The sequence below is a fragment of the Vicugna pacos genome, chromosome 9 (genome assembly GCF_048564905.1).
Source record: "Vicugna pacos chromosome 9, VicPac4, whole genome shotgun sequence".
NCBI lineage: Eukaryota > Metazoa > Chordata > Mammalia > Artiodactyla > Camelidae > Vicugna > Vicugna pacos.
In genome coordinates, this window is record NC_132995.1 from 75,069,252 (window position 1) to 75,094,468 (window position 25,217).

Below are 25,217 nucleotides of genomic sequence, written 5' to 3' on the forward strand. Positions count from 1 at the left end.
TTTTTATAAAACCAGCAGTTAAAAAATCCAAAGTGAAGTATTTGGATGAACAGAGGGTTAATATATGTCATAGTCACAATAAATCATTACATGTGAAAATAAATGAAAAATATTAACATTTACTTATCCTGAATAGTAACTAAAGACTAAAAGATATTTTATTTCTTAAAATGCATTCAAAGATCTGACTTTAAGAAAAAATAACTTACAGTCTAACATTTCATGTCTTTTCACTATTACATATACACTACAAAATTAATCATACATTAACACACTTTATTTTATCTGATTCATGAGTTAAATCTTACCTTCTCCTAAAATATATAAAACATTTAACAAAAATTTCTAAGTCCTACTATAAGCATTTTCAGGAAATATCAAAAATTCACGTACTTTCCATGCCTAAGAATTACTAAACTGAGGCAGGAGTCATCATATTTGTTATAAGACCTTTCTCTCTTCTACTGTATGCTATGCTGAAGGTCCAAAAGAACTAGAAATTCTAAAAAATATTTGAAAGTTACTTTTTATGCCATTAGAAACTGAAGGGCCTTATTACTTGAGCAATAAATCTAGATAATTCTTGGGGAAATGACCTCAGGCTTAAAGATAAATACAGGAAAAGAAATAAAGCCAGACATATAGAAGAAATTTTTATTTAAGCCAAGTAAATGTATATAAAGCTTCATCCTGTAGGCTTAAAAATATGGCTCTTTTTTGTTCCATATCAGAAATGTCCATACTTACCACTGTAATGGTAGACGTTTGAGGTATTCTGGTCCAGAACTGCAGACAGAGCAAATAAATGTATAAAACCTATGGGGAAAAAGTTGCATACTGAGTAATCAAGAGACCATACAAATTATTTAACAATTAAAATTAACACTCAGCAAGTACATATCCTCCAAATGACATAAGGACTGATATACAAAGCAAAATATAATTTGAATCATGACGCTGTGATTTAAAGAATTTCTGTTCCAGTAATGACAAATAACGAAATAGTTTGTATCTGGGGGTGAAGGGGCAATTTCTTTAAACATCAGACACCTTCAGAGTTCACATACAGATTCATATACAGGCATACTTTACGAATGACTGTGTACACCAGGAATTGTGATGGCTGCCCCCATGAACACTGTTACTTTCAATGCTCAAAACAATCTGGTAAAATAAACCCAGAGCAGACAAGTTGACCTTCCTAGGGTCAGAAAAATACCAAGTGGCATAAGCTAAGATTTAAACCCAGGGTTTCTGACGCCACACGTAATTTTTTCTTCTTAGAACTCTCTGCTATTTCACATTCACCTAATGCAAAGGTCTGCCTTTAGAAATTTTTTAGATCTAAGGTGTAAAATTGTGTGCAAGGTTCTGTGGCCCTTTCCAACTTTCTGTCACAGGATCCCTTTGAGGTTCTTTAAAAGAAAGGACCAATGAGAATACTTTGGAGTATTGTGGGGTAACAGGAGCAATTATAATCACTGATTGACTACTTAAAAACTTTCTGCAATAATATCCAGAAGTATAAGTATTATGTGTTTTTAAAAATTACCCATAACTTAAGTGTATTATTCAGCATTTTCCCTGTAAGGTGAACCTTTTACAAATCACTGTTAAAACTTTTAGAAATGTGAAAATGCAAACACAGCCACTATTTTTAAAAAACTAAAAAAATTAATCAGTAAAGTGCAAATGCCCGTCTCACCTGTCTCCAAACAGCATTGGCTTTTGAAGGCATTGCACACAAGCTTCATGAAACCACTGCTTACATTTGCAGCATTGGAGCATCTTTAAATACCAGCTGTAAGAAAAGAGTTAAGATGAAAATGACTACTTTTCATGACTTTTTTTAAAGTGGCACTATGCAGAATATAGTTCTGATTATAGTATTACATTTCTGATACAGGACGTGTTTAATTTTTTCTTGCCCAAAAGGTTATTAATACTGACCATTTCCTCCTCTCTTTTATTCATGAGAATTTACAAACTCTTAAAAGTGGCATTTACTATTTCTTGTCAACAAGTGCCTGGTTCCTACACTAGGAACAAATCCTTGTCAAAGCACAAGCTGGGGGCTTTTTTTCCCACACTGACAGTCTCAGAGGTCACTAATGTGTAGAACTATTTGCCCCATATACCAAATGGCCATAGACAGCTTTATGCTTTCACTGCATTTCTCTTATTCTTGTTCATTATAAAATGAGAAGGGATATACCAATTTAATAAATTTTAATAATTAAAAATCTAAAATTCTACCAGGTGTAAAGGCTTTATGACAGATTCTGTTCTTTTTAATACCTGAAGATACAAAAACTGAATCTATAGTACATGATTTAAATATATTAATATCCTTATCTGCCATTCAAATAATGCCTTTTCTCTGAATAATTCTTTTGCTTAATAAGTAAGCCCCATGTGAATGTTAAGCCATACACAGGCAAAGGCAAGACTACTATTAAAATCATTCAATCAAAAGACTAATGAATGCTATGTGCTAGGTACTTTAGGAGCTAAAATTAAAGTGTTAGCAATATCAAACATAACAAAGTTGACGTAGTCATAGTCTTTAAAGCAACAACGAACAATCAGCCTCATAAAATAATGTCTGTAATGGTTTCCACCTACTTTGAACAATACTTTAAATGCAAGGTATTAATAAGTAAAGGAGAAAGATCAATCTCTAGGTTCACTGTATCTCTTTTATAAGTGATTCAAAGAAACCAGACAGAATGCTTCTTAAAAATGTAGGTGACTAAAAACTGAAAAATGTTATAAAACTTTTAAACTACAAATAAAGATTCCATAAGATCAGAGACTAGGCAGAATGAAGAACTAAAAGTTCTTTCATTTATACATTCACTTATTCACATCTTCATCCCTGGACACCTTTTATGTCCCAGCATTCTCCTAGACAGCATTCCTGTCTTAAGAGAAGCACAGAGTCCGATAAGGAAAAAGATACAAGAAACCAATAATTACAATTTAAATAGAGTTAGATGTTACTGTACATTTTAAAAAATGTACTACAAATACTATAAACAATTTGGATCAATATCAGCTTGTATGAAAAAAAGAACTAAATGTTTTAGGTGATCACCTACAACCCAAAATGAGACAGAAGAATATGATGGGACAACCAAACAGAGGTAATAAAATCTCTCTTCGCAACAACAGAAGCATAATGTCCACTCTAATAGACACATTACATTCTGGCTGACTATTCCTGGAAACACTGCATTTTCTCATCTGGCACCGTATATCAAGAGTAAAATTTCAAAACCTGGAGAGCAATAGAGTTTGGAAAGCATATCATAAAGAATGTTTTATGGGAATGGAGATTTTAGCCTAGAAAAGAGAACACTTGGTATGTAAGCCATAGGAACAGGAAATATGATGACTGGGTTGAAATATTTTAAGAGCTACCTCACAATAAAGATAAGATATACGTGTTTGATTCCAAAGAGCAGAATGAGAACTAGTGATCAGAAGCTGAAGTTCTAAACATTCTTAGGTAGAACTCTAACTCATTTATACAGCAAATATTTAATGATAAAAATGAATAAAACTACAGCCTCTAATTTCCTTCATTGTTATTTTCCTGCATTTACAATTCACTATCTTGCACAACCACAATCAACAAAAACAGAGTAGACAATATAAGCAATTAAAAGTTACTTTAAGGGCATCAAGCATCTGTGTTTACTCACTCTCCAGGGCCTCCACAATAGCAGTAACACTGCTGGACGTTGGTTTTATGACCCGCGTCCCATTCGAGGTCTGCCACACTGTAGGGCAACGTCTGCTTCATGACTTGCAATGCTTTGGCATTTGGTCCTTTCTTAAGCGCACCACCCCTCTATATTAGGGGGAAAAAGTTATTTAAAAGAGTGAAGGATAAAATTTTAAATACAATTCTGTAATTTTAAAATGCTTCTGAAACTTCTGAAGAAATTTTGATTCTAAATTTCTTACCATATCACAAACTGTTTGACCAATTATAATCTTTATTTATTTTGTTGTCTTTTCTTTCAAATTATTGCCCCAATTCCAAGACCACTATCAGAAAACAAGTGTAAGAATAGCTGCAAGTCACTTAAGCATCACGAGTCAAACAACAGCAGCACCTCTCTCTACCCAGCGCTGATTGCTTCATTCATTCAACTAAACTTTCAACGCACACAGTCATTACGTTGATAGTGCCTTATAAATTCCATTTAGGGCTTTAGCCCAAAACACTTAAAAGATACCTTTGTTGTTGTTGCAAAAACACACTGTCGACAGAGCCATTTTTCATCTGAATCAATCACACTGGAATCAATATGAGGTGTGTGACACAACTGATGGTATCCTTAATATCAAAAAAAGCATAAAGCAAATGCTATTTTATTAATAAATACTGCAACACAATTTCAAGAAGGCATTTTAGTATTCTCTTTTCCTACATTAATACATTTACAACTGATGAATAAACTTATGGTAACAGCTTCAAATTACCAATGTAAAGAATTTTTAATCATTAATCTTCAACAGGGGTATTAAGTATAAAACAAAACTTTCCCACAAGATTCAAAGAAGTCAGTGTTTACCTTGGCCACACTTATCACATATAACCATTTCATTGGGAGCTTCTGAATACTCTTCTTGACATATTGTACAGACCATTTCCCCACTTCCAGTGGCTCCTGAAATATTTAAAATATACCTTAAAAAGACAGGCATAATAAAGAACTGTTCCATATAACAAAACTAGTTTTTTGACCCAGTAAGTGGCCCATATCCACAATGTTTGTTCACTAGGTCATAATGGCATCTTCTCAGAGCAAAGTACTGTACACAAAATGCTGTCTCTGCTCCCTATCTGTGTTCTTCCCACCTCTAATTTAAGGTGCCTTACTATCTACATTCATAATTTTATCTGCTTTCTGGCAGAGGGCATAATTTAAACTGTTTTCAGGCAGGATCATTCACTGCTAATATGCCCATTCTCCTAGGGGAGAGGAGGGCAAGAGAAGAGGATGTTCTGTAAACACTAGAACTACTCACCGGAATACACGTCTACCCATGAGCACGTATTCACTCACCCTACACTGCCAAACATCATGAGACTAAAGAAAAGGGGCAAGGAAACATCAATGACTCCTTTCTCTCTAGATTCATAACATTTCTTTCTATTTACTAATTTATAAAAAAGGCTGAACACCAGTTATTTAATCCCCAGCTTCTGAAATCTGGAAATATGGTGCAATAATGTACCCTTAACAAAATTCCACTGCAACAGTTAGGGGTTCCACAGTTCTTAATTACACTTTTCACCTGAATAGACAAGTTATTTCTTCCTCAAACATTTTTATTCTAAAAATAATTTTATTCTCCAAATTCAGAATACAATTTTACCACTGTAACACAATTATTTCCGATATTCTCTTCTCATCAATTTCAATATACATCATTAAAATACCAATACACACGATTCAGTCACATACCAATGATAAAAAAATGTATAATTTTGTGCTATGAACCAAGCATTGTTAGGCTCTTGATACGTATTATTTTGCTTAATTCTACAACTTGGTAGATAAATATCCTATTCATAGAGAAGAACTGAGGCTCAGAAAGACAAAGTAACTAACCCAAGGACCCTCAGTCACAGAGCATCAAGGCTAAGATTCGAACCCAGATACACCAGAGTCCACATTCTCTCCACTGTAAAATGCTTCCTTTCGTTAATATTATGTAATATTTCTTCCATCAAAACCATTTTTCACACTGTAGTTTTCAAAATTATGGCTTCTAATAGCTGCATGATATTCCATCCAGTGGAAAGAACCAAATTTACCTTATTACACCTCTATTTTTAGACATGCAGGTTATGAAATTTTTTGCTTGTTCTTTTTTTGCATTTTTCCTTGGTGGCTTTGGCTCTTGTCCTCCTCCCTTCTCTCCTCTCCCAGGCTTTGTTCATTTGGTTGGATGTGGCTTCCCATAGTTTCTTAGTTTAAGGTTTCAGTCAGGAAAGCAATCAGCCTAGAACCCCTCAGTCCAAATCTGCAACTTCCTGGAAAAGGACCAAGAGCCCCAGATTGGGGTAGGTGCCTGATCTGACTCTCACTGTAACCACATGGACTGGTGTGGGGAAAGGCAGGTCCTCAGAAAAGAGGTGCTGAACCAACAAACAAAAGTGTTCACCCCAGGAAACAATCCTGAGGAAGCAGAGAACCACCTTTACTTGCGAAACCCAAGTATGTCTTTTTTTTTATCAAGTTTACAAAGACTTTCTGTGTAGCTTAGTGGCTTTCTGAAGTCCCCCTTACTCTAAATCCAATTGATTATAAAGCATTTCATTTAGATAGGCCACATTTTTTGTTGTTAAAATAAAGCTACAGCAAATATTTTCAACCAAATTTTTAACTTTTGGATTATTTCTTTTGAATAAATTGCTACGAATGACTGCCATATAGATGAAAGCATATAAAACATTTTTATGCATTTAATGCAACTGTTAAGGTAATAGCCAAAACAGAAATTTATACTGCCACCAGCAGTTATCATTTTCACAGAAACTATAACAGTATTTGGTACTACAATTAAAAATCCTTTTAAATTTATTTAATGGTTTTAACACGGTATCTTCCCATTGTAATGCACATTTCTTTGACTACCATGACTACAGATCTCCTATTTATGTGAACTTTTTAAAAGGCTCTTATTAGATGAGTGAAATTACTCTAATGTATTATTTTGATGTACAACTACTATACAAAGCTACACTCTACACTAGAATCTTCCATAACACTGTAACACAATTTTCAGGTTCACTTGCTCATTTTATAGCAACTCCAAGTTACAGGTGTGCAACTTTCTGTGTGTTAGCAAAGAGTTAAACGGCCCAGGAGCTCTCCTGTCTAATTCTAATGACAGAAAAAGGAGCCAGTGAGGAAAGAACCACAGGCCACGGAGCTGATGCACCGGGCAGGCCACGTGTCGAGTAAGATCCCTCACTCTCACTACTACTTTCTACCTCTAGGTACAACTGGTTTCCTTCTTCCTTTCTGGAAGAGAGGAGGAAAGAAGCAGGGAGGAAGGGAAGAAGGAAACAGAAAGCCAGATCTATATTTAACCCCCAGGAACCTCAAAAATGCAGAGAAGTTGAAAGGAACACACAGCTAATACAGGGGAAACAGAAGCAGTATAACATGTTCCAGCTCCAGCAGAGAGACCGTACTTACACTAAGAAATAATTCTGTATGCAGGGAGTAAGACCTGTTCAACATCACTACAGGTGGAGACCACCTGTCCTCCCCCTACCCCTTTTCTCACTGACCCCTCAATTTGAGACTCACAACCTAATTTTAGTCCTTTAAACTGATCAGTCCCCAAAAGTGGTAAGTTCCTCTGAAAGACATTTTACTAGGGTAACAGCTATTGAGTTCCCCACCTAGTCCTTGAATACCATGTATAAAGATGGCAATGAGAACATTCCAATTCCTTTCCCAAAACTTTTTATTCTCTAAGAAAAATTAACAGTGAGATTAAGAAATAGAACACAGGATAAAGCTGCACTTGGGATTCAAATTAAAAACCCAATGGATAAATACTTCAAGGAATTTATGTCTCCTTTCTACAACGGGAGACATAAAAATGCCTTAGTGCAGGCCCGTCAACCCAGTAAAAGGAAAATCACAAGTGGGGCTTTGAGGGGAGGGTACAGCTCAATGGTAGAGAGCATGCTCAGCATGCACGAGGTCCTGGGTTCAATCTCCAGTACCTCTGTTAAGAAAAAATTTTAAAATAAACCTAATTAACACCCCTCCCAAAAAACTTTTTTTAAGAAGTGGGGTTTTAGTGGATAGCAAAAATATTCTGACTTTTAATATTCACAATTTTTCATAAATAAAGCACTTTCCATGAAAGAGATGCCTGGAAGAACACCTGTGCTTAGCAGACGCAAAGGGCACACAGCAACTGCAGTTTGAGAACACAAAAAGCAATACGAGAAACATACCTATAACCAAAACAAAGCACACCAGTATTCATTTTTACCTGCACCCAAATACAGCCTCATTTTCCTATCTAAACATAAAAACCCGCAATTAAGCAGTAATTTTAAACCACTCTTATTAATGAATACTCTAGTACTCTAAAGCTAATGAATATGTTCAAATTCCCCCAAACATCTGGCAAATAGTATGTCCTCAATAAATACTAGTTCTCTGTGTTACTTCGTACTAATATAAGTAACAGTTAAGGTGAAACTCCAAGTATTACTTATATTAGTAGCTAAAAAATTTTTCTTCAAAGTTCTTAGAAGCGTCCTAACAATAATTTATACACGCGTATCAGTGACGCACCTTTCCTCTAATTTACCGCTACCCTAACAGAGCAATTCTTGTTCCTCTCGTGGTCTATAACAGACTGTAACACTCTGAACACTGTGAAGAATACACTGATTTTCTTTTAGCCTCTCCTCAAAAGTGACCATGAGTTATCTTAACACACTGTACTTAACAGACAACACTAGAAAATGATAAGCCGAAGAAGTTAAAATTGCAGTGTAAATCATGTCCAAGAGAAATAGTAGCTAGCACCTGCCTGTTTGAATGTCCTTCCAGAGAACCCAGGATTTAGAACTGTCTTCAAATATGATGAAGCAGCTCTGTTTCAATATGTTTATCTGAAATAAAGAGGAAAACATATGATGATATTTTAAAATTAAAAACAAAGTAAAATTTAAATTAAAGATTACTGAATGTTAACTGCAAAAACAGCAAAAGCTTTATTAAGGTAACTTGCCTTTTTGATAGTTCCAAGATAAAACAAGCCATCTGACCATCTAGCTAGGACATCCTGACCCTCTTCAAATTTACATGCTGGCTTTTTGACTTTATGTCCATCCTGTAAAGACAGCTTGGTCAAGGATGTTGGGGTCTTTTGGTTTCGACGTAAAGGAGACCGCTTGTGGACCAGTGAATTACCTGCCCCTGTAGAGTCTCTGTTTAGGAGATTTTAAAAAAAAAGTGTAAGATTGATTTACTTATAGAACTTATTTTATACCAGTGATGCACTTCATGTATTAATCAAAAAATTTTATTTATTAAAACCCTTAAATTTAGGGAAAATATTAACAAGTACCTCAATCTGAAAAAAAAAAGTACCTCAAATCACAAATATTCTTTGGAAACAGAGGTTTAAAACAAAATGATAGCAATTCTCAATATTCATTCAGTGTCAACCATAAGTGAGGCCAAGATTCAGCAATCACTCCAAGGTAACATATTCAGGGCAGTTATCATCAAAACAACAGCTCTAAGTAGAAGTGGGTAGGCCATGGTCATGAGCAAAGAATGCCTTGAATCTCATGACTGGGTTTAGATAAACCAGAAGTCGCATGGCATAATTTCATAAGCTTTTGAGAAAGAATGAAAACAATTATGCCACATGTAAAAATCACACTAACCAGTGACTCTGGGTACCTGGGCATATTCAGCTCATTGGAGGGTAGCTGTGATCCCCCTACAGGGAGTCACTACTGAATTAAGTCTCATTATTGATGGAAATATGTCACCATCCCGCAAATGTGCAGACTGGAATTTAAAAAAAAAACCTGAGAGTCACCAATTCACAAAGTCATATTCAAATAAGAAGCCAACTGTAAGATCATTTACATTTTTTAAGTAAAAGACCCCAAAATTACATTGTAATTTATATATTAGTTATTACATAAACAGCATAGCATATCACCATCAACTTTCATAGGGGTAACAAAGCAGTATTTGTTTGGTTTCACTTTCCCAATTTATTTTATTAATTAAACATATAACAATATGTAAAACTAGATAGATGATAATTCAAAAATAGCACAAAACTTAAGTAAAAACAAACAAAACAAATGGAGAAGAAAAAATGTTTCCAATTGGGAATACCTATTTTCAATTCCTAAGAACAGACAAATTATGGGAAATTCTGTCACAAACTATAACATGAATGAACCTTGAATATGCTAAAGCAAAATAACCCAGACAAAAAGGATGGACATTGTATAATTTCACTTACACAAGGTAATTAAAGTAGTCAAATTCATAGAGATAGAGAGTAGAATGGTGGTTGCCAGGAGCTGGGAGGAGGGAGGCATGGGGAGTTAGTGTTTAAAGGGTACAGTTTCAGTCTGAAAGATACATTACATTTAAAAAATAGCCAAAGGAGTAATAACTAATATCATCCCAAATTTGCAAGAAATCATCAATCTATACATCAAAGAAGCTAAACAAACTCCAGAGAGTTTGCAAAAGAGATCTACATTCAGACACACCACAGTAAAAATGTAGAAAGACAAAGAGAAAATCTTGAAATCAATCAATCAATCAATCAGTCAATCATCACATACAAGGAAACCCCAATAAGAGTAAACTGTCATTAGAAACAATGAAGGCCAGAAGGCAGTGAGATGACATATTCAAAGTGCTGAGGGGAGGAAAAAATTGTCAGTCAAGAATCTTATACCCAGCAAAACTGTCTTTAAAAAATGAAGGTGAAATAAAGATACTCCCAGATAAACAAAAACTAAGAGAATCTGTTGCTAACAGAGCTACCTTATAAGAAATACTAAAGGAAGTTCTTAGCACTAAAATCAAGTAAACCAAGGAAGCAATTCAAATACACACACACCCCCCACTGGAAAAGTTAACTGAGTAATTATAAAAGACAATATAAATGAATATTTCTTCTAAAGCAAGCCTATGAAACAATATGTATATAACTGCAATTGTTAGGCCTGTAACATATAGGAATGCAACAACACAAAGGAGGTGGTGGGAACAAAACTATTTAAGTAACAACATCAGACAGTCGCTCCAATCTATAGGAACAAATCAAGAAAACTAAAAATGGTAAATAAAAAGTAACTATAAGTGAAGTGATTGTGTCACTTTCAGAAAATATCTACTATAAACCCAAGCTAGTCATTGTTTCAAGTAAAATGTGATGTTCCATGAAAGTTACTTTAGCTGGCAACTCAAACAATGGCATAAATACCTTATATATATTTCCTATTTCATCACATACAATATTAAAAACCTAAAATTCAAGATTAAGATTTAGTGAAAATAATTTTTACTTTCATGAAGAATGTTCTTCAGTGAAATAGGGATTTGTGTGTGCATGTGTGTTACACGTGTGTTTTGTTTGTTTTACTGTGAATGCTCAAAAATGAAGAATACTAGCACAGTTTGATGCTTTGTTTCATGCTAAGGTACACAATCTGACCACACTTCAGTACTATAATTAGAAGGATTAGAAGTCTGACAAGATGAGGGCTAGAGAGAAGTAAAAATGGATGAATCACTACAATAAATTTTATCAGCAGGAATGCTCAATGCCAAGCTGAGAACTTTCTTTCTCTAGACAGTAAAACAATATAATACCTTCAAAACAGTATGAAAATTACTCTATCAGCAAGCAATTTTCTAGAAAGCGAAGAATTCAGTGGTCACAGAGGGATTTTGCTTCCCCTAAGGTAACTTAAAGCCTGAGCAATATAATTAGTTATGGGTTAGAAATGACCTCAATAGAATGCCAGGGTGACTACGAGGGCCCAGACTCTTCCATTTGCAGAGTGCAAGATGTACAAAACTCAAGAATTGCAAACATTCCCAGATACTTTCATACATTCTGTTATTGCTTCAACAAATTTTCTCCCTTTTTCTTTTTGATGGCAACATCTGTCTCCATCTTACTCTCCACCATCTTACTCCCACTACACAGTAAGGTCTTTAGACCATAAGAAATGAACCATTAAAATTTTCTTCCCATCTCCTACTGCTTGCAACTTGCTTCTGTTAATATTCCTGCTGTATTGTGTTTCAATGATATCTAACCTACTAACAGCTGCCCTTGATTTCTTATGCCCTTTCCCACCACTATCTCCTTAATTTTTCCCCTTCCATTCACAACCAAACCTCCAGGGAAAAGTTACTTGAGTAACTACTGTGTGCTCAACCATATATTAAGCTTTCTGCATATTTATTCATTCGCAAATCATTTTTGAGCCCCTATTATGAGCCATTTACTGTGCAAGGGGAAGAGAGATAATACTCAGAACAATGCCATGGAGACACTTTTATAGATGATCATCACAAATCCCTTTTTACAAATGAAAAAACTGCAACTCTAAGAAAACAGATCAAACAACTTCACCAAGCCAGAGCCAGCATTCAGCAAATCTTTCTATTGGCACCTTCCCATTAGCATTCACCCATTCTTAAAAACTTGGAAGGGTTGTAGAGGGGAAAAAGGAGAACTAAAATTTCCTTGATTCCTTGTGCCCCTTCCACCACTTCCCCTTATTTTTCCTCCCATTCACAGCCAAATCTGTGGGAAAAAGTTAAACACACTTAACTGACTCCACTCGTACAGTCCTCCCCACCTAGTCTTAAACCCACGGAAACACACACCGCCCCACCAACCCAAACACTCCACCAGGGAATGCATGTCTGTGATACTCATTCAGTTGTATCCTCAATGCTCTATATAGGGCAGGGTACGTAAAAGACAGAAAGGTTATATGGAATTTATAAAGTTCAACTCAATTAAAGAAAAATCTGTATTTAAAGTAACTTTTTTTCTAAAAATAACTATGCACAAATAATTTCAGTTTTTCTCTGAGTAACAACAGACTCTAATTCATATTCTAAGGTGAATACACCAGTTATCCATATAAACACGGAAAACATAAATCATGTATTACATAAAACAACTTTAATAAACAGATATTTTATAAAAGTATTTCCCTCTTTTAAAATTCCTCTGCTCAAAGAAATTTTAGAGAAAACAAAGAAAGGGCAAATGATCCACAACACACACCTCAAACGTAACTAGGATAAAAAGTGTACATTTTCCCCTCAAAGGAACTTCCCTCCCAATATTGTCACTGATCACTTCCTTTCTCTCTAGAAACATACAATCCAGGTAACAGCAGCAGGAGTCAAATCATATTTCAAGAACACTCACTACAACAATCACTGTTTGCTACACTATTTGACAACACACACAGAGACTACTTCTATCTATAATGCTACCATTATTAGAGAAGCATTTTTTCCTCATCACCACCACTGATACCCATCTTGAAATAGACTGTCTGAACAAAGCAGCTTCTTCCCTTGAAATCAAGTGGAGACCAAGGGTTCTAGCCACTTCTTCCTTCTTGGTTTACTATCCTGCAATAAGTAAGACCCTGACTTAAGAACTTGGGAATTGGGTACGTAATTCAAACAGTGTGGCTTTTTCCCTCCCCATCCATTCCCCAATTTATCCTCCCAGCTAACTAGAACATTACATGTGTATTACTGGTGAGGCCATGGACAGTTTATTTCATCTGCCTGAAATAACCTCTGAGGACTACTACAAGGCTAACATTAAAACACATGGGTTCAGACTTGAAAAAGTATAATTTCTCAAAAATGGTAGAAGAAATGTTAAAAAATACAACTCATTTTCAGGTTAATTATTTTTCTTTCAATAAATACTTGGTAAGTACCTGTTCGAGGCCTGGTGAATAAGGTAGTCAAGATCTCTATCTTCAGCACCCAAAATTTTGATAGGGAAGACTCAGCTAGACCTTCCATTCCTTCTTAAGCCTACTTTCCCAAAGCCCATCCACCAAGTTCAGGTTAGACGCTTAGTAAACCGTAGTTCTCTCATCACTGTACTTCCCACACTGTGCTCCATATGCCTACTTACTTGTCTTTATCTACTCCTCACCCACTAGTTTGTACTCTGAAAGGGAAAAGACTGCCCCATTTTGTTTACCATTACTTCCCCAGGACCTAGCACAGGGCCCAGAATGTAGTAGGAACACAATAAATAATCAGTACATTACCAGAAGTAACTGGTAATTTAATTAAAAGGCAGTATCTAAGAGCCAAAGGACTCACCTCCCTAGCAGGAACTTTCATCCCTCTAACTGCGCTGCTTAAGGTTTTCCTCCTCTTCTCTGATAAACCCAATAAGCCATGATAAATCCACTACAATCATGTCTCTGGCACCCATGCCACTAATCTTCAACCCATGAAGTATCACTTGGCAGCAAAGAAAGGAAAGGAAGAAAGACCTAGTCCCAATTTACCCTGCCACCTCCCACTGGAGCACTCCCACCCTCTTACTCACTCCAATCCACAAAGTCAAAAAAATATGCACTAGCGGAAGAGAACAGTACTGCTAAAGGAGAAAGGGTAGGAAAAACCTGTTCTGCTGTCATCCTAAGCCCAAGCATCACAGGTCCTGATCAATCTCACCTCGTTCAAGAGCAAAAGCTGCCATCCTTCCCAGGCTCTTTCCCACAATGTCTTCCCTTCCCCAGGAAAAGTAGCACATGTGTGGGTATATTACATACGAAGTATATAACGTAACCTAACAATGAGGCCACTTTCAGTGGGGCCTTTCACATACATACAGTTAAATTCATGAGGCCACGGACGGTCAAAGCAGAGCATAGGTACAAGGGAAGCAGAAGGCAGTCTACCAAAGCTTGGCCCTGCATTAAAGCATTGAGGGAGGAATTCTCTTTTATCTCTTGAAGCAAGTATAGTAAAATAAAGCCTGAGACTGGCTGCTTTCTATCTGGCTGTGATTTCAATGAAAGTAGAACACCAAAGGGGACCAGGGTCAGACCTACAGGACAGAAAGTACAAAGCAGGCAGCCTAATGGTTGTTCTACACAAATCCTTAGTTTCAGAAATAATAAAGACATAATAATGCATACTTTAAAAAAATCAAGTACAGAAAGGATTAAAATGAAATGCAGTAGTTCCCCACCAACCCCTTTCCACAGTCCAGTCCTGCTCTCCCGAGTCTGGTGCTTTCAGCTCTTTCTTCTGGGAGGCACCACTGTATTTCTAAACAATGTGCTTACATTTCTCTCTTTTAACTGATCAATTTCAGACCTGACTATTATAAAAAATTATATCACTAACTCCCATTCTCTATAAATCTTACTGGACTATTTTCATTAAATCAATAAAGTTTTACTTAATTAAAACTGTTAAATATTAATCACTGCAAAGCTAAATGGCATACATTTGTTAAACAATCTTTCTTACTCACTTTTTATTTTTCCCAAAATTGCTTATTAATATGCCCCTTTATTGTCACCTTGTTTCAAATTGTCAGGGATAATTTCACACTGTTCTTATTTCCACAGGTAACTCCAGCTTCTAGAGCTCTCCGTGTTCCTGTACCAATCTGGACTGATTGCCCTCTCAGCCCTGTCATCTTTGAAGTCTGCCTTATCACTTTGTTTTCTCGAACACATACTCTTATGCTGGAGCAGTGACACTTGCAATAAAAAGATGTGTGCATGTAAATTTTCTGAATCTTTATGTATCAAACTATTTCAGTCCTACCTTCACAACTGATAGCTTTCTGGATACTGAAATTTATATTGAAAAGAATTTTCCCTCAAAAGTCTGATGGTATTCCTATACTACATCCAGCACTCAGCATTGATAATGAAAAATCTGATGCTGTTCTGATTTTTCCTCCTTGGTAGGTTACTGATTTTTTCCCTTTAGGAATTTTTTAGGTACTTCCCTTATCATAGTTGTCTTTAAAATTCCTAAGGATGTGTTTAGATGGAGACTCTTCCTTCAATCATACTTGTTCAGCTCTCAGTAAACCCTTTTTATTACCTGTTCATTCAGGGATCATTTCTTCTGTTTATCTTGGGCTCTCCTTTCACGCAGCAGGCTTTTCTCAATTATTGAATGATCCTCAGTTATCCACTAACACTTCAAACTGAGGTTATAAGAATTTGTATGGGAATTCTCCATACGTTATGCAGTTTCACATGTTATCCAGTATGATGAGCTCTGCTTTAGGGTGGCTAGATGGGAAGGCAACACTTAGACTGGAAACCTCTAAATGCCAAGATGTGAAGGTCTTTCTTCAGAACCCCCTCCACATTCCTCACCTGAAGGGCCAGACAACTGGGTGCAGGTGGGGAGTGTCCATACTTCTACCACCTGTGGCTGTTATCCTCTCCTCCTTCACCTCGCTGGAACACCTGGTCAGGGTTGCTACTAGTGGCTTAGAATCAGCAGATACCTTAGTTCTACTGCTGGGCAACACTGAGCAACACACATTCAATTACAGCACAAGGTTAAATCTTGAAACCATTATTATGTGCAATAAGGATTAGGAATATTACAAATACTTTGTTGTTGTTGTTGTTTTTACAAGGAACGTAGGATTTTTTTATGGGCATGAGTAAGGAGGGGATGGCGCCAAGGCTCTCATGAGTACAGGGCCTGCCATTTGTCAAGGGGGCCATGATTAGGGATGTATCTGACCCCACAGCCATGTGGGATGAGCTGCTTTTCTGTTGCCATGTTTTCAAATTCATCTGCATTATGTTTAGTAAATCCCCACTTCTTAAAGATGTTGATCTTCTGGTGGCCGGGGAACTTGAACTTGACCCTGCACAGGGCCTCAATCACATGTTCCCTGTCCCACAGCTTGGTACAGATGGACATGACGACTTAGCCTACATGTGCTCTGGGGCTTTCCAATAGCACCACACCTTTCTGGAGCCTAGGTTGGGGACAACATGCCAGACATGAATGTCCACGGTGAAAGGATGTCTCCAAGGTCCCTTAGCGCAACGCATACAGGCAACAGGCTGCATACACTACCAAGGAAGCTGCTGTTTGCAGCCACTGCACACTGGGCCCCCACAAGGAAAAGAGCACAGTCGGCTTAATTGGCTGCAGACATTACAAGTAAGTTATACGACAAATTATAGACTGGCTGACTTGGAATTCTAATCCCCTTATAATGGATTATATGCAAAAATACAGCCTCATTAAACAACTAACTCATACACTTCTGTCTCTACTTGCTGAAAGCTGAAAACTGTAGATCAGAACAATATACTTTCTAATTAACCAGATCATTTAAGCAACCAAAACAGCCCACTCCCCAAACTGTTTTGAAGAAGAGTCCAATAAAAGTTAAGGAAAATCTGATTTAATTTTAACTATATGGCTGTGGTCATTCAGCAAATATTTGCTGAATGCCTGCGATGCGCCAGGTACTGTGCTAGGTGGTAAGAGAAACAAGTATGAAAGAATACATGACATACCAAGGACCCACAGCCTAAGTGGGGAAACAAAAAGGCATACAAAAACAATGTAACAGAATCCCTATACTTAATAGACTCAAAAAGAATTTCTAATCTATCCAGGAGCAAGAAACAAGGTCAGTCAAGACTTCATTGGCACTCAGCTATTAACCTGAAAGATTAGTAGTTTCCCAGGCGAACTTCAGGAGGGCTTCGTAAGCCTAGGGAATATATGCAAATGCACAAAGTTCAAAGACAACACAGTTTTCTAGGACCAAAATTTCAGTGTAGTTACAGCTCAAATTACAACAGAGAGTAAGTGGCAAAGACAACAGTGGACATATGAAAAAGGCCCAAGTTATAAAGGCTTAAAGATCTTCCCTCTCTGTCTAGTTCACTGCTATGCATTCCATATATCTAGCCCATAACAGGTTTCTGATACTGGCTGAATGAATTAACGTAAATAAATGAATAAATGCATTCAGAGGAGACAAAAGATGAGAACTCTCATAACTCTACAACAATCTACGAACAAGAAAAGAATAACATGAATAAGGACCACGAAGAAACTGGAGTGAAAAAAAGGCCCTGGGTAGTAGGGTTTTGAGTAACCTAATTCATATACTTTACATTTTCTAAGGCTTTATTTCAATTATCATAGAATGACCATGAAATAATTTTACAAGTGGACTGGACAGATACTAAGAATTAACTCGATATGATATTAAGAACAAAGGAAAAATTGAGAATAACTCCCAGGTTTTCAACTTGGGAAACCGAAAAAATGGCATGAGAAAAATTAGGAGGAAAACAGTAGCAAGATTAAATTATCTATGTTTCATCCAAGAAAGGATGTCTATTAGACAAAATATTTATAAACACTGACCATATACAGAGCCATAAAACAAGTCTCAACAAATTTCAAGCTAACTACAATGGTATAAAACAAAAAAAAATCAATAAAAAATTTAACTTAAAAGTTTAAAAATCAAGACATACTTCTAAATAAACCATGGGACAAAGAAGCAATAATCATAATGGAAAATATCAAGTATTTTGAATTGAACAATTACAAAATACCATATATTAAAACTTTTAGGATGTAGCTAAAGCAGTACTTAGGTAAGTCTTAAAATTAACTATATTAGAAAAGAAAAAAATTAAGGAAATTGTTTTATTCAAGTGATGGGCAAAAGAATCCTCTAAGAAAAGGAGTCACCACAGAAATAGATAACCCACAGAGAAAACTATCATAAAAAAACAAGTAAAGACAACTAAGAAAAAGCAGAAAATAGTGTATCGGATGTACCTAACAGGTTAGGTAAAATAAGTAATAAAAACTGTTAACAATTCCAAAGTCACCAATGATCACTGAGCTTAAATGTCAGACCATATGGGGTTCAGAAGTAAAGACTGGAAGGCTGAGTTTAGCTTACTCTTTCTAAAAGCTTAGCTCTTCATGAAGGTCAAAGGACTTTCCAAGGTGGGAAAAATTTGAGCATTAATACAAGCTATTGGTTACAAGAATGAAGAAGTTGTTGAAACTAGATTATTTACTAACCATAAATATTCATATTCTAATAAACCTATTGTTACTTTCATACACTGATGAGTAAGTCTGAATCTTCTGTGTAAAACATATTAAAAGCAGAATCAATTTTCTAGAAACTTATGACCTAATCATTCCAAACAAATGCAATTTGCATTTCAAATTACAAGTGAAAGAAAATATGTGGCTTATCACTATGTCTCTAAAACTTTATATAGTATCCAGCACAAGGGAGGTACTTAATTATCTCTTGGATAAATTAATAAAAGCCTCTATTCAACCAATACACATACTAGTAAATAAAACCTCCATCCATCAGGCAAACAGCACTATCCTCTGCATGCACACATTCTACTACACAAAAAGTGAAAACTCTTTTTAAACTGCACTTAATTTCATCTCACTTGAAGACTGAAACTAAAAGCAGAGGCAAATTCTCCACCCCAACCTCAGGTTTGGCCTGTACCCTCTAGAATTAAAAATAGTTTAGCCACCTAACAGGTCAGGCAATGACAGAAGTGTTTACAGTTTCAATGAGTGTGGCTTTGGCTCTCTTCATGAAATTATATAAAATATCTTTAAATACCTTAAAATTTAGGATAATGTATCAGTTTAATAGAAAACTTTCTCTTCTAATTGAAGCATAGTCAGTTTACAATGTTGTGTCAATTTCTGGTGTACAGCATAATAGTTCAGTCATACATATACATACATATATTTGTTTTCATACTCTTTTTCACTACAGGTTACTACAAGATATTGAAGTTTCCTGTGCTATACAGTATAAACTTGTTGCTTATAGGTTTTTGTGAGGAATCCTCCTGTATTTCAAAGCGAGAGAAAACTCTGCCACAGTTCAGTAGGTGTTCTGTGCAATTCAATGGGTCTATAGATATAATTCTTGGTCTATTTGTGGAAGAGGGCGAGCTGTGAGTCCCTCTACTCCGCCATCTCGGCACTTTCCCAAAACTTCTGTATGTTCAGGCTTTTGCAAGTGTGTAATATTTTGTGATCACAAAAAGATTTTTAAAACTATTTAAAAAGATCATAACTTTAAGAAAATTGTAAATGACACAGAATTTCACAATGACATTTTAGTATTCGCTAATAATATTAGTTTGCAAATCCCTGATGATACACTGGTTGTGAGATGATTAGTTATCATGCAATATGCAACAGACAGCAGGTAACCACAGATTTAGAACACCGAAACCAATAATGCTATTAATGTACATAAAAACCATAGATAACTACTATGAGTTAAGTATAAATATTCATTCATGTTCAAGTCCAAAACTGGTAAGGTTGATTACAATACGTAAATGAAACTCCACTAGCAATACAGGCAAAAATGAACGGATTGGAAAGTTCAGAATTTCCATTACAATCCTGCAGAATTTGGTCCTAAGGCCAAACAGAACTGAGGTATTCTTGCTGCAAGCCACTAACTCTGCCCTACAGTTAAAAAGGTACAGTTCCAAAAAGTATGAACAGGATCTTGGGTAGTAGAATAGATTTTAAAGGGCTTGAAAACACCTTCACCTTACTATAGTGTTTAACTTTCTCAAGAGCATTCACATCTCATTTTCTCCTAATAACGATGCCATAAGATAGGAAAGGGAGACTATTTCCTTTAACAAATAAGAAACCTGTAACTCAGAAATAAAATCATTTCCTTGAAGTTCTGAAGAAAGTCACACTGTCTTTGAAACAAAGTTATTCTAGATATCTGTCATTTTAGATCTCAATTATGAACTGAAGTCACAAAATACACTAGGAAGGCCAAGAACATTTTCAGACTTAACAAACGGTGAAATCAGGTCATTCACTGCCACTAACAAGCCTCTGGTCCATAGTATATTTAGCCACAAGGCTTTTACAAGCCTAATTTACCAGTGATGAAATGCCTTTCTGGAGATGCTTCATCTTGGATGTTAAGTTTCCTGGGATAGGAATAGCTGGCTGGCCCTGATTCTGACACAATAAAAAGCTCAAAGACAACTGTCTCTAGTTTACTTTTTCAAGCCTCTGCATTTAAGAGTCTCATACTGATAAATATAAAAGGATTTTATAAATAGTTCAAACACAAACAAAACTGGGACATTAGGCTATTTATGAGGCTGAAAATGCTATAAATAGTTAGTGTTCTCCTCCCATAGAGTACTACATCTTTGCATCTCAAGATCTAGCCATACATGCCTCCTTTCAGTTCTTCAAAGCAAAGATCTTTCTCACCCTGACATTCATACATATTGTGCCGAATCTCAAAAGCCAGCCCCAACTCCTCCATTCTTTGAATAGCTGATTCTATTAAGTAATTACGTGACAATAGTCACCCTCTAAAATATTCTCTATCAGAGAATTCTTGTTCTTTAAAGTACGTATTATAACATAATTAATTTTTCTAAATTCTTTATTTTTAAAATTGCCAAATATAATCAAAATATAATAAGCATTAGTATACTCTTCACCTAGATTCACCAATTAATATTTCATTTTTCTCTCTCTCTCTCACACACATACACACTTTTTTTGCTGATCCATTTGAAAGATACAGATACTATGACATGCCATCAGTAAATGCCAGCATGTACCCCCCTTAAAACAATGATCTTTCTCTTATATAGCCACAAGGCCATTATCATACCCAGCAAATTTAACATTAATAGCATCGCCTGATGTACGGTACAAATTCTCCTATCTGACACAAAAATGTTCTTTAAAGCTTTTTTTAGAATCTAGGATCTAGTCAAGGTTCACTCATTGCATTTGTCATGTATCTTTTGTCTCCTTTAGTCTTAACTGTGTCCTTGTTCTTTTCTTGTTCAGTTTTGTATTTTTAACCCAGGACATTTTTTCAAGTCAGCTGTCTTGGTAGTATGCTACGCATTCTGGATGTATCTTGTTCACTCAAGATTAAAGTCAGGTTAAACAGTTTTAATAAAAACACTATGTAAGTGATATTGTGTGTTTACCTGTTTACTGTGTGTATGTCTGTGTCTTCCTTCCCACTCCCTCCTCCAAAATACGGCATACTCCACAAAAGGAGTGAAAATGTCCATGTTGTTCCACAATGCATCTCTAGCATCTAAGACTACACTCTACATATAAGGTACTCAATAATATTTGTTGAACAAATAAGAAAATGAATTCTCCACAGCACACAGCACCAAAGTACAGTACCTTTTTCAGGATGAGTACCCAACAGCTGTTGGGTTGCTGACACATGATTAAGTCATGCTGAGTTGTTGATGTTAACTCGTAATTAAGAGGTAATGTCATTAGGATCCAAAACTATATTATGATGAGAATGTTTTGAAATTTAGTATAAATGTACTTTTAGTACTAGGTAAGTGTTCTTAACCAGAGCTGCATAAACTACTCTTCTGTCTAATGGACAGTCTATGAACTGCTATCAAAAAGACCTCAGGAAAAAAAAAAAGTCCTCAGACTGTCATTAAAGGGGTACAAGTATCCATAAAGGCACTCTAGGTGCTGTAATTAGACATACATACTAAGTTATTAACACACACCAAAAAAAAATCACTTTTAAAAAACACTGTAATCATTTCTGCTTTGTATACACCTTCAGAAAGAGGAACTTGATGGCAGGTCTACTGGGGTGCTCAATTCCTTCACTCACAAGGTAGAGTCTTACTCCAGAGAAAACAGAAGCTACAAACATTAAATTCTTCAACTTTCTCCTCATCCCTTTCCCCCTAAACCTATCCACAAAAGCAAGTACCTAATTTGCTTCTCTAAGAAGGTCATACCTCTTCTCTCAAGTATTAGAGATCTGACATTGAGAATCTCATTTTATTATTTCCTTTATTTTAAATCTACAATTCTTCTTGGTGTAAATCTGCCATAACCAAAATCAAATTAAAAACAAACAAAACAACAAAAGTCTTTACAAATTATATCTCCATTGTTCTTTCTTTTCACTAATAAACTTGAAAAAAATCACATTCCACTTAATCCAAAGCAAGCTGACAATTCTGATTACTTTTTAAGTTGCGTCAGACCTCCAAATGACCAAATACCAGACAATGCTCTAATTTCAGCTTTCATTGTACCCAAATCTTTACATAGTAATTGATGAAGATGACCTACTGCTTGAACTTCACCTCTCTTAGTTTCTGAGATAACCCTCACCCCTAGTACATGACTCTTCTCCCTCCATCTGACTTTTCCTGTACTGATTCTTCCTCCTTTGCCAACTCTTTAAATGGTGGAATTGCGTAGGGTTCCCGCTTCTTGTTCTACATATTTCGCTTGTCCTATATAGTCATGTTCTTATGGTTCATCTAATTTTTGTCAGCTGACAATTTTGAAATCTTTTATCTCCGGCCCCATCCTATCTCACAAGATTCAGACCCTTATTTCCAACTGCCCACTAGACATCTCAAACTGGATTTGCCTAGCACCTTTAACTTAACAAAACTAACATTTTCTTCAAATTCCTCCCCTTTCTCCAGTACTCCTTATCTCAGTTAATACCATTACTATCTGATCGTCTCTCAACCTAGAAATTTGTTATTCTTGATTTCTCCTTCTTCCCTAACCAAATATTCACCAACCCTGCTGATTCCTCCTTAAAGACCAACTCTCAAATATTGCCTAAAACCACTGCCTTATTTCAAGTCATTAACAGCTCTCATCTGCACTATTACCATAGACTCCTAACTGATCTTCTTGCCACTAACTCCATTGCTTATTAATGTACTTTCAGTTTGCAGTAAGGAAAACCTGTTTTAACTACTCACTCCTTTGCTTAAAGAGCTTCAATGGGCCCTATGCCTAAAGAAGTCATTAACTATAGGACATACAATTTTCACATCTTAACTCTATGAAATGCAGGTCAGTCTTACAACTGATGGTATCTTCTAATCACTAAGAAGCCAAGCAGCAGCAGCAAAGCACTCCTCACAGCCAATGCATGTGCATACACTAAGAGCACCAGCATCATAGTACAAAGAATGGGTATTAGGAGCCACTGGGGAGAAAATATTAAAGAAAATACTGAGGCATCTTTTAAACCTCCAGAAAAACAAATGATTTTAGAAGAAGTTGGGGTACACAGCTGGTTTCCTTAAGTGAGAATCAGGAAAAGACTTGCTCTACTTAACTATAAACCTGCAACAGAGCCCAACACCAATTTTTATACAATTATTTTAATTCTTATATAGATTAATTTAAGAAATACTGTCACCAATATTCATGGTGGCACCAAATTGATACTAAGGGAAAACTATGCTATAAAACTCAAGTAGTGATTTAGAATACACACATAAAAAAAATCAGAACTAATAAATCAGTTCAGCAAGATTGCAGACACAAGATTTACAAAATCAATGGCATTTCTATAACCTAGCAATGAACAATGAGAAAATGAAACAGAAAAAATTCCATTTGCAATAGCACCAAAAAGAACAAAATACTTGAGAATAAATTTAACAAAAAAGTGGATGGCTTGTACACTGAAAACTACACAACAAAGAATCAAATCAGACCTACATGATTGGAAAGACATCCCATGTTCATAGATGTTAACATGGTTAAGACGGCAGTATTTCTCACAGTGATCTACAAATGCAATGCAATATTCACCAATATCCCAGCTGCCTTTTTTGCAGAAGTTGACAGACTGAGCCTAAAGTTCACGTAAAGCAAGGAATCCCAAATACCCAAAAAACCTTGAAAAAGAACAACAAAACCAGTGTAAGCACTTCCTAATTTTAGAACTTAAAGCAACAGTAAATCAAGACCTTATGATACAAGCATAAGGACACATAGATTGATGGAATGAAGTTGAGAGTCCAGAAATAAACCCTTACATTTATGGTAAACTGAGCTTTGAAAACACTGTCAAAACAATTCCATGGGGAAAGAAGAGTTTTTTGAACCAATGGTTCTGGGAAACTGGTATTCACATGTGAAAGACTAAAGCTGGACACCTACCTCATACCATATACAAAAATTAACTCAAAATGTGTCATAGAATAAATGTAGTAGCTAAAACTATATAATTCTCAGAAAAAAAGCATAGGAGTAAATCTTTGTGATCTTGTGTTAGGCAATAGTTTCTTAAATATGACACCAAAAACACAAGCAAAAAAAAAAAAAGGGGATAAATTAAACTTCATCAAAATTTGAAAATTTGTGCTTCAAAGGACACCATCAAGTGAAAAGACAACCCTCAGAAAAGGAGAAAGTAACTGCAAATCATAACTCTGATAAGGGATTTGTATCCAAAATACATGAAGAACACTTAAAACTCAACAATAAAAAGACAAATAATTCAATTTTTTTAAAAATAGGCAAAGGACCTGAATAGTATTCTTCAAAGAAGGTATACAAAAGGCCAATAACTACAGGAAAAAGATGCTCAACATATTAGGCATCAGGATAATGGAAATCAAAACCACACTGAGATACCACTGCACACCCACTAGAATGTTTACAATCAAAAAGACAGACAAGTACAGGCAAGGATGTGGAGAAACTGGAAGCCTTGTAGTCGCAGGTGAGGTTGTAAAAAAGTGCAGGATCTCTGGA

At 35.8% G+C, this 25,217-nt stretch overlaps 1 protein-coding gene and 1 non-coding gene across 5 annotated transcripts in view; both read right to left on the minus strand.

Annotated features, from left to right (window-relative positions):
- The window catches only part of MTF2 (metal response element binding transcription factor 2), a 57,626-nt gene that overhangs the window by 20,070 nt on the left and 12,339 nt on the right, over positions 1 to 25,217 (minus strand). For 2 of the 4 annotated variants that reach the window (XM_006197326.4, XM_072968209.1), the window contains 7 exons: positions 8,791 to 8,989; positions 8,590 to 8,671; positions 4,587 to 4,682; positions 4,248 to 4,348; positions 3,708 to 3,856; positions 1,706 to 1,801; positions 748 to 816 (listed from right to left, as the gene is read on the minus strand). In XM_006197326.4, coding sequence (XP_006197388.1) covers positions 748 to 816; positions 1,706 to 1,801; positions 3,708 to 3,856; positions 4,248 to 4,348; positions 4,587 to 4,682; positions 8,590 to 8,671; positions 8,791 to 8,989 — 792 coding nt within the window. The remainder of the gene's footprint in view (positions 1 to 747; positions 817 to 1,705; positions 1,802 to 3,707; positions 3,857 to 4,247; positions 4,349 to 4,586; positions 4,683 to 8,589; positions 8,672 to 8,790; positions 8,990 to 25,217) is intronic. The other 2 variants (XM_072968210.1, XM_072968211.1) reach the window with 2 other exon arrangements.
- LOC116281816 (small nucleolar RNA SNORA70) lies at positions 16,626 to 16,760 on the minus strand. Its single transcript, XR_004191281.1, has one exon. It is a non-coding gene; the product is annotated as a small nucleolar RNA SNORA70 (small nucleolar RNA).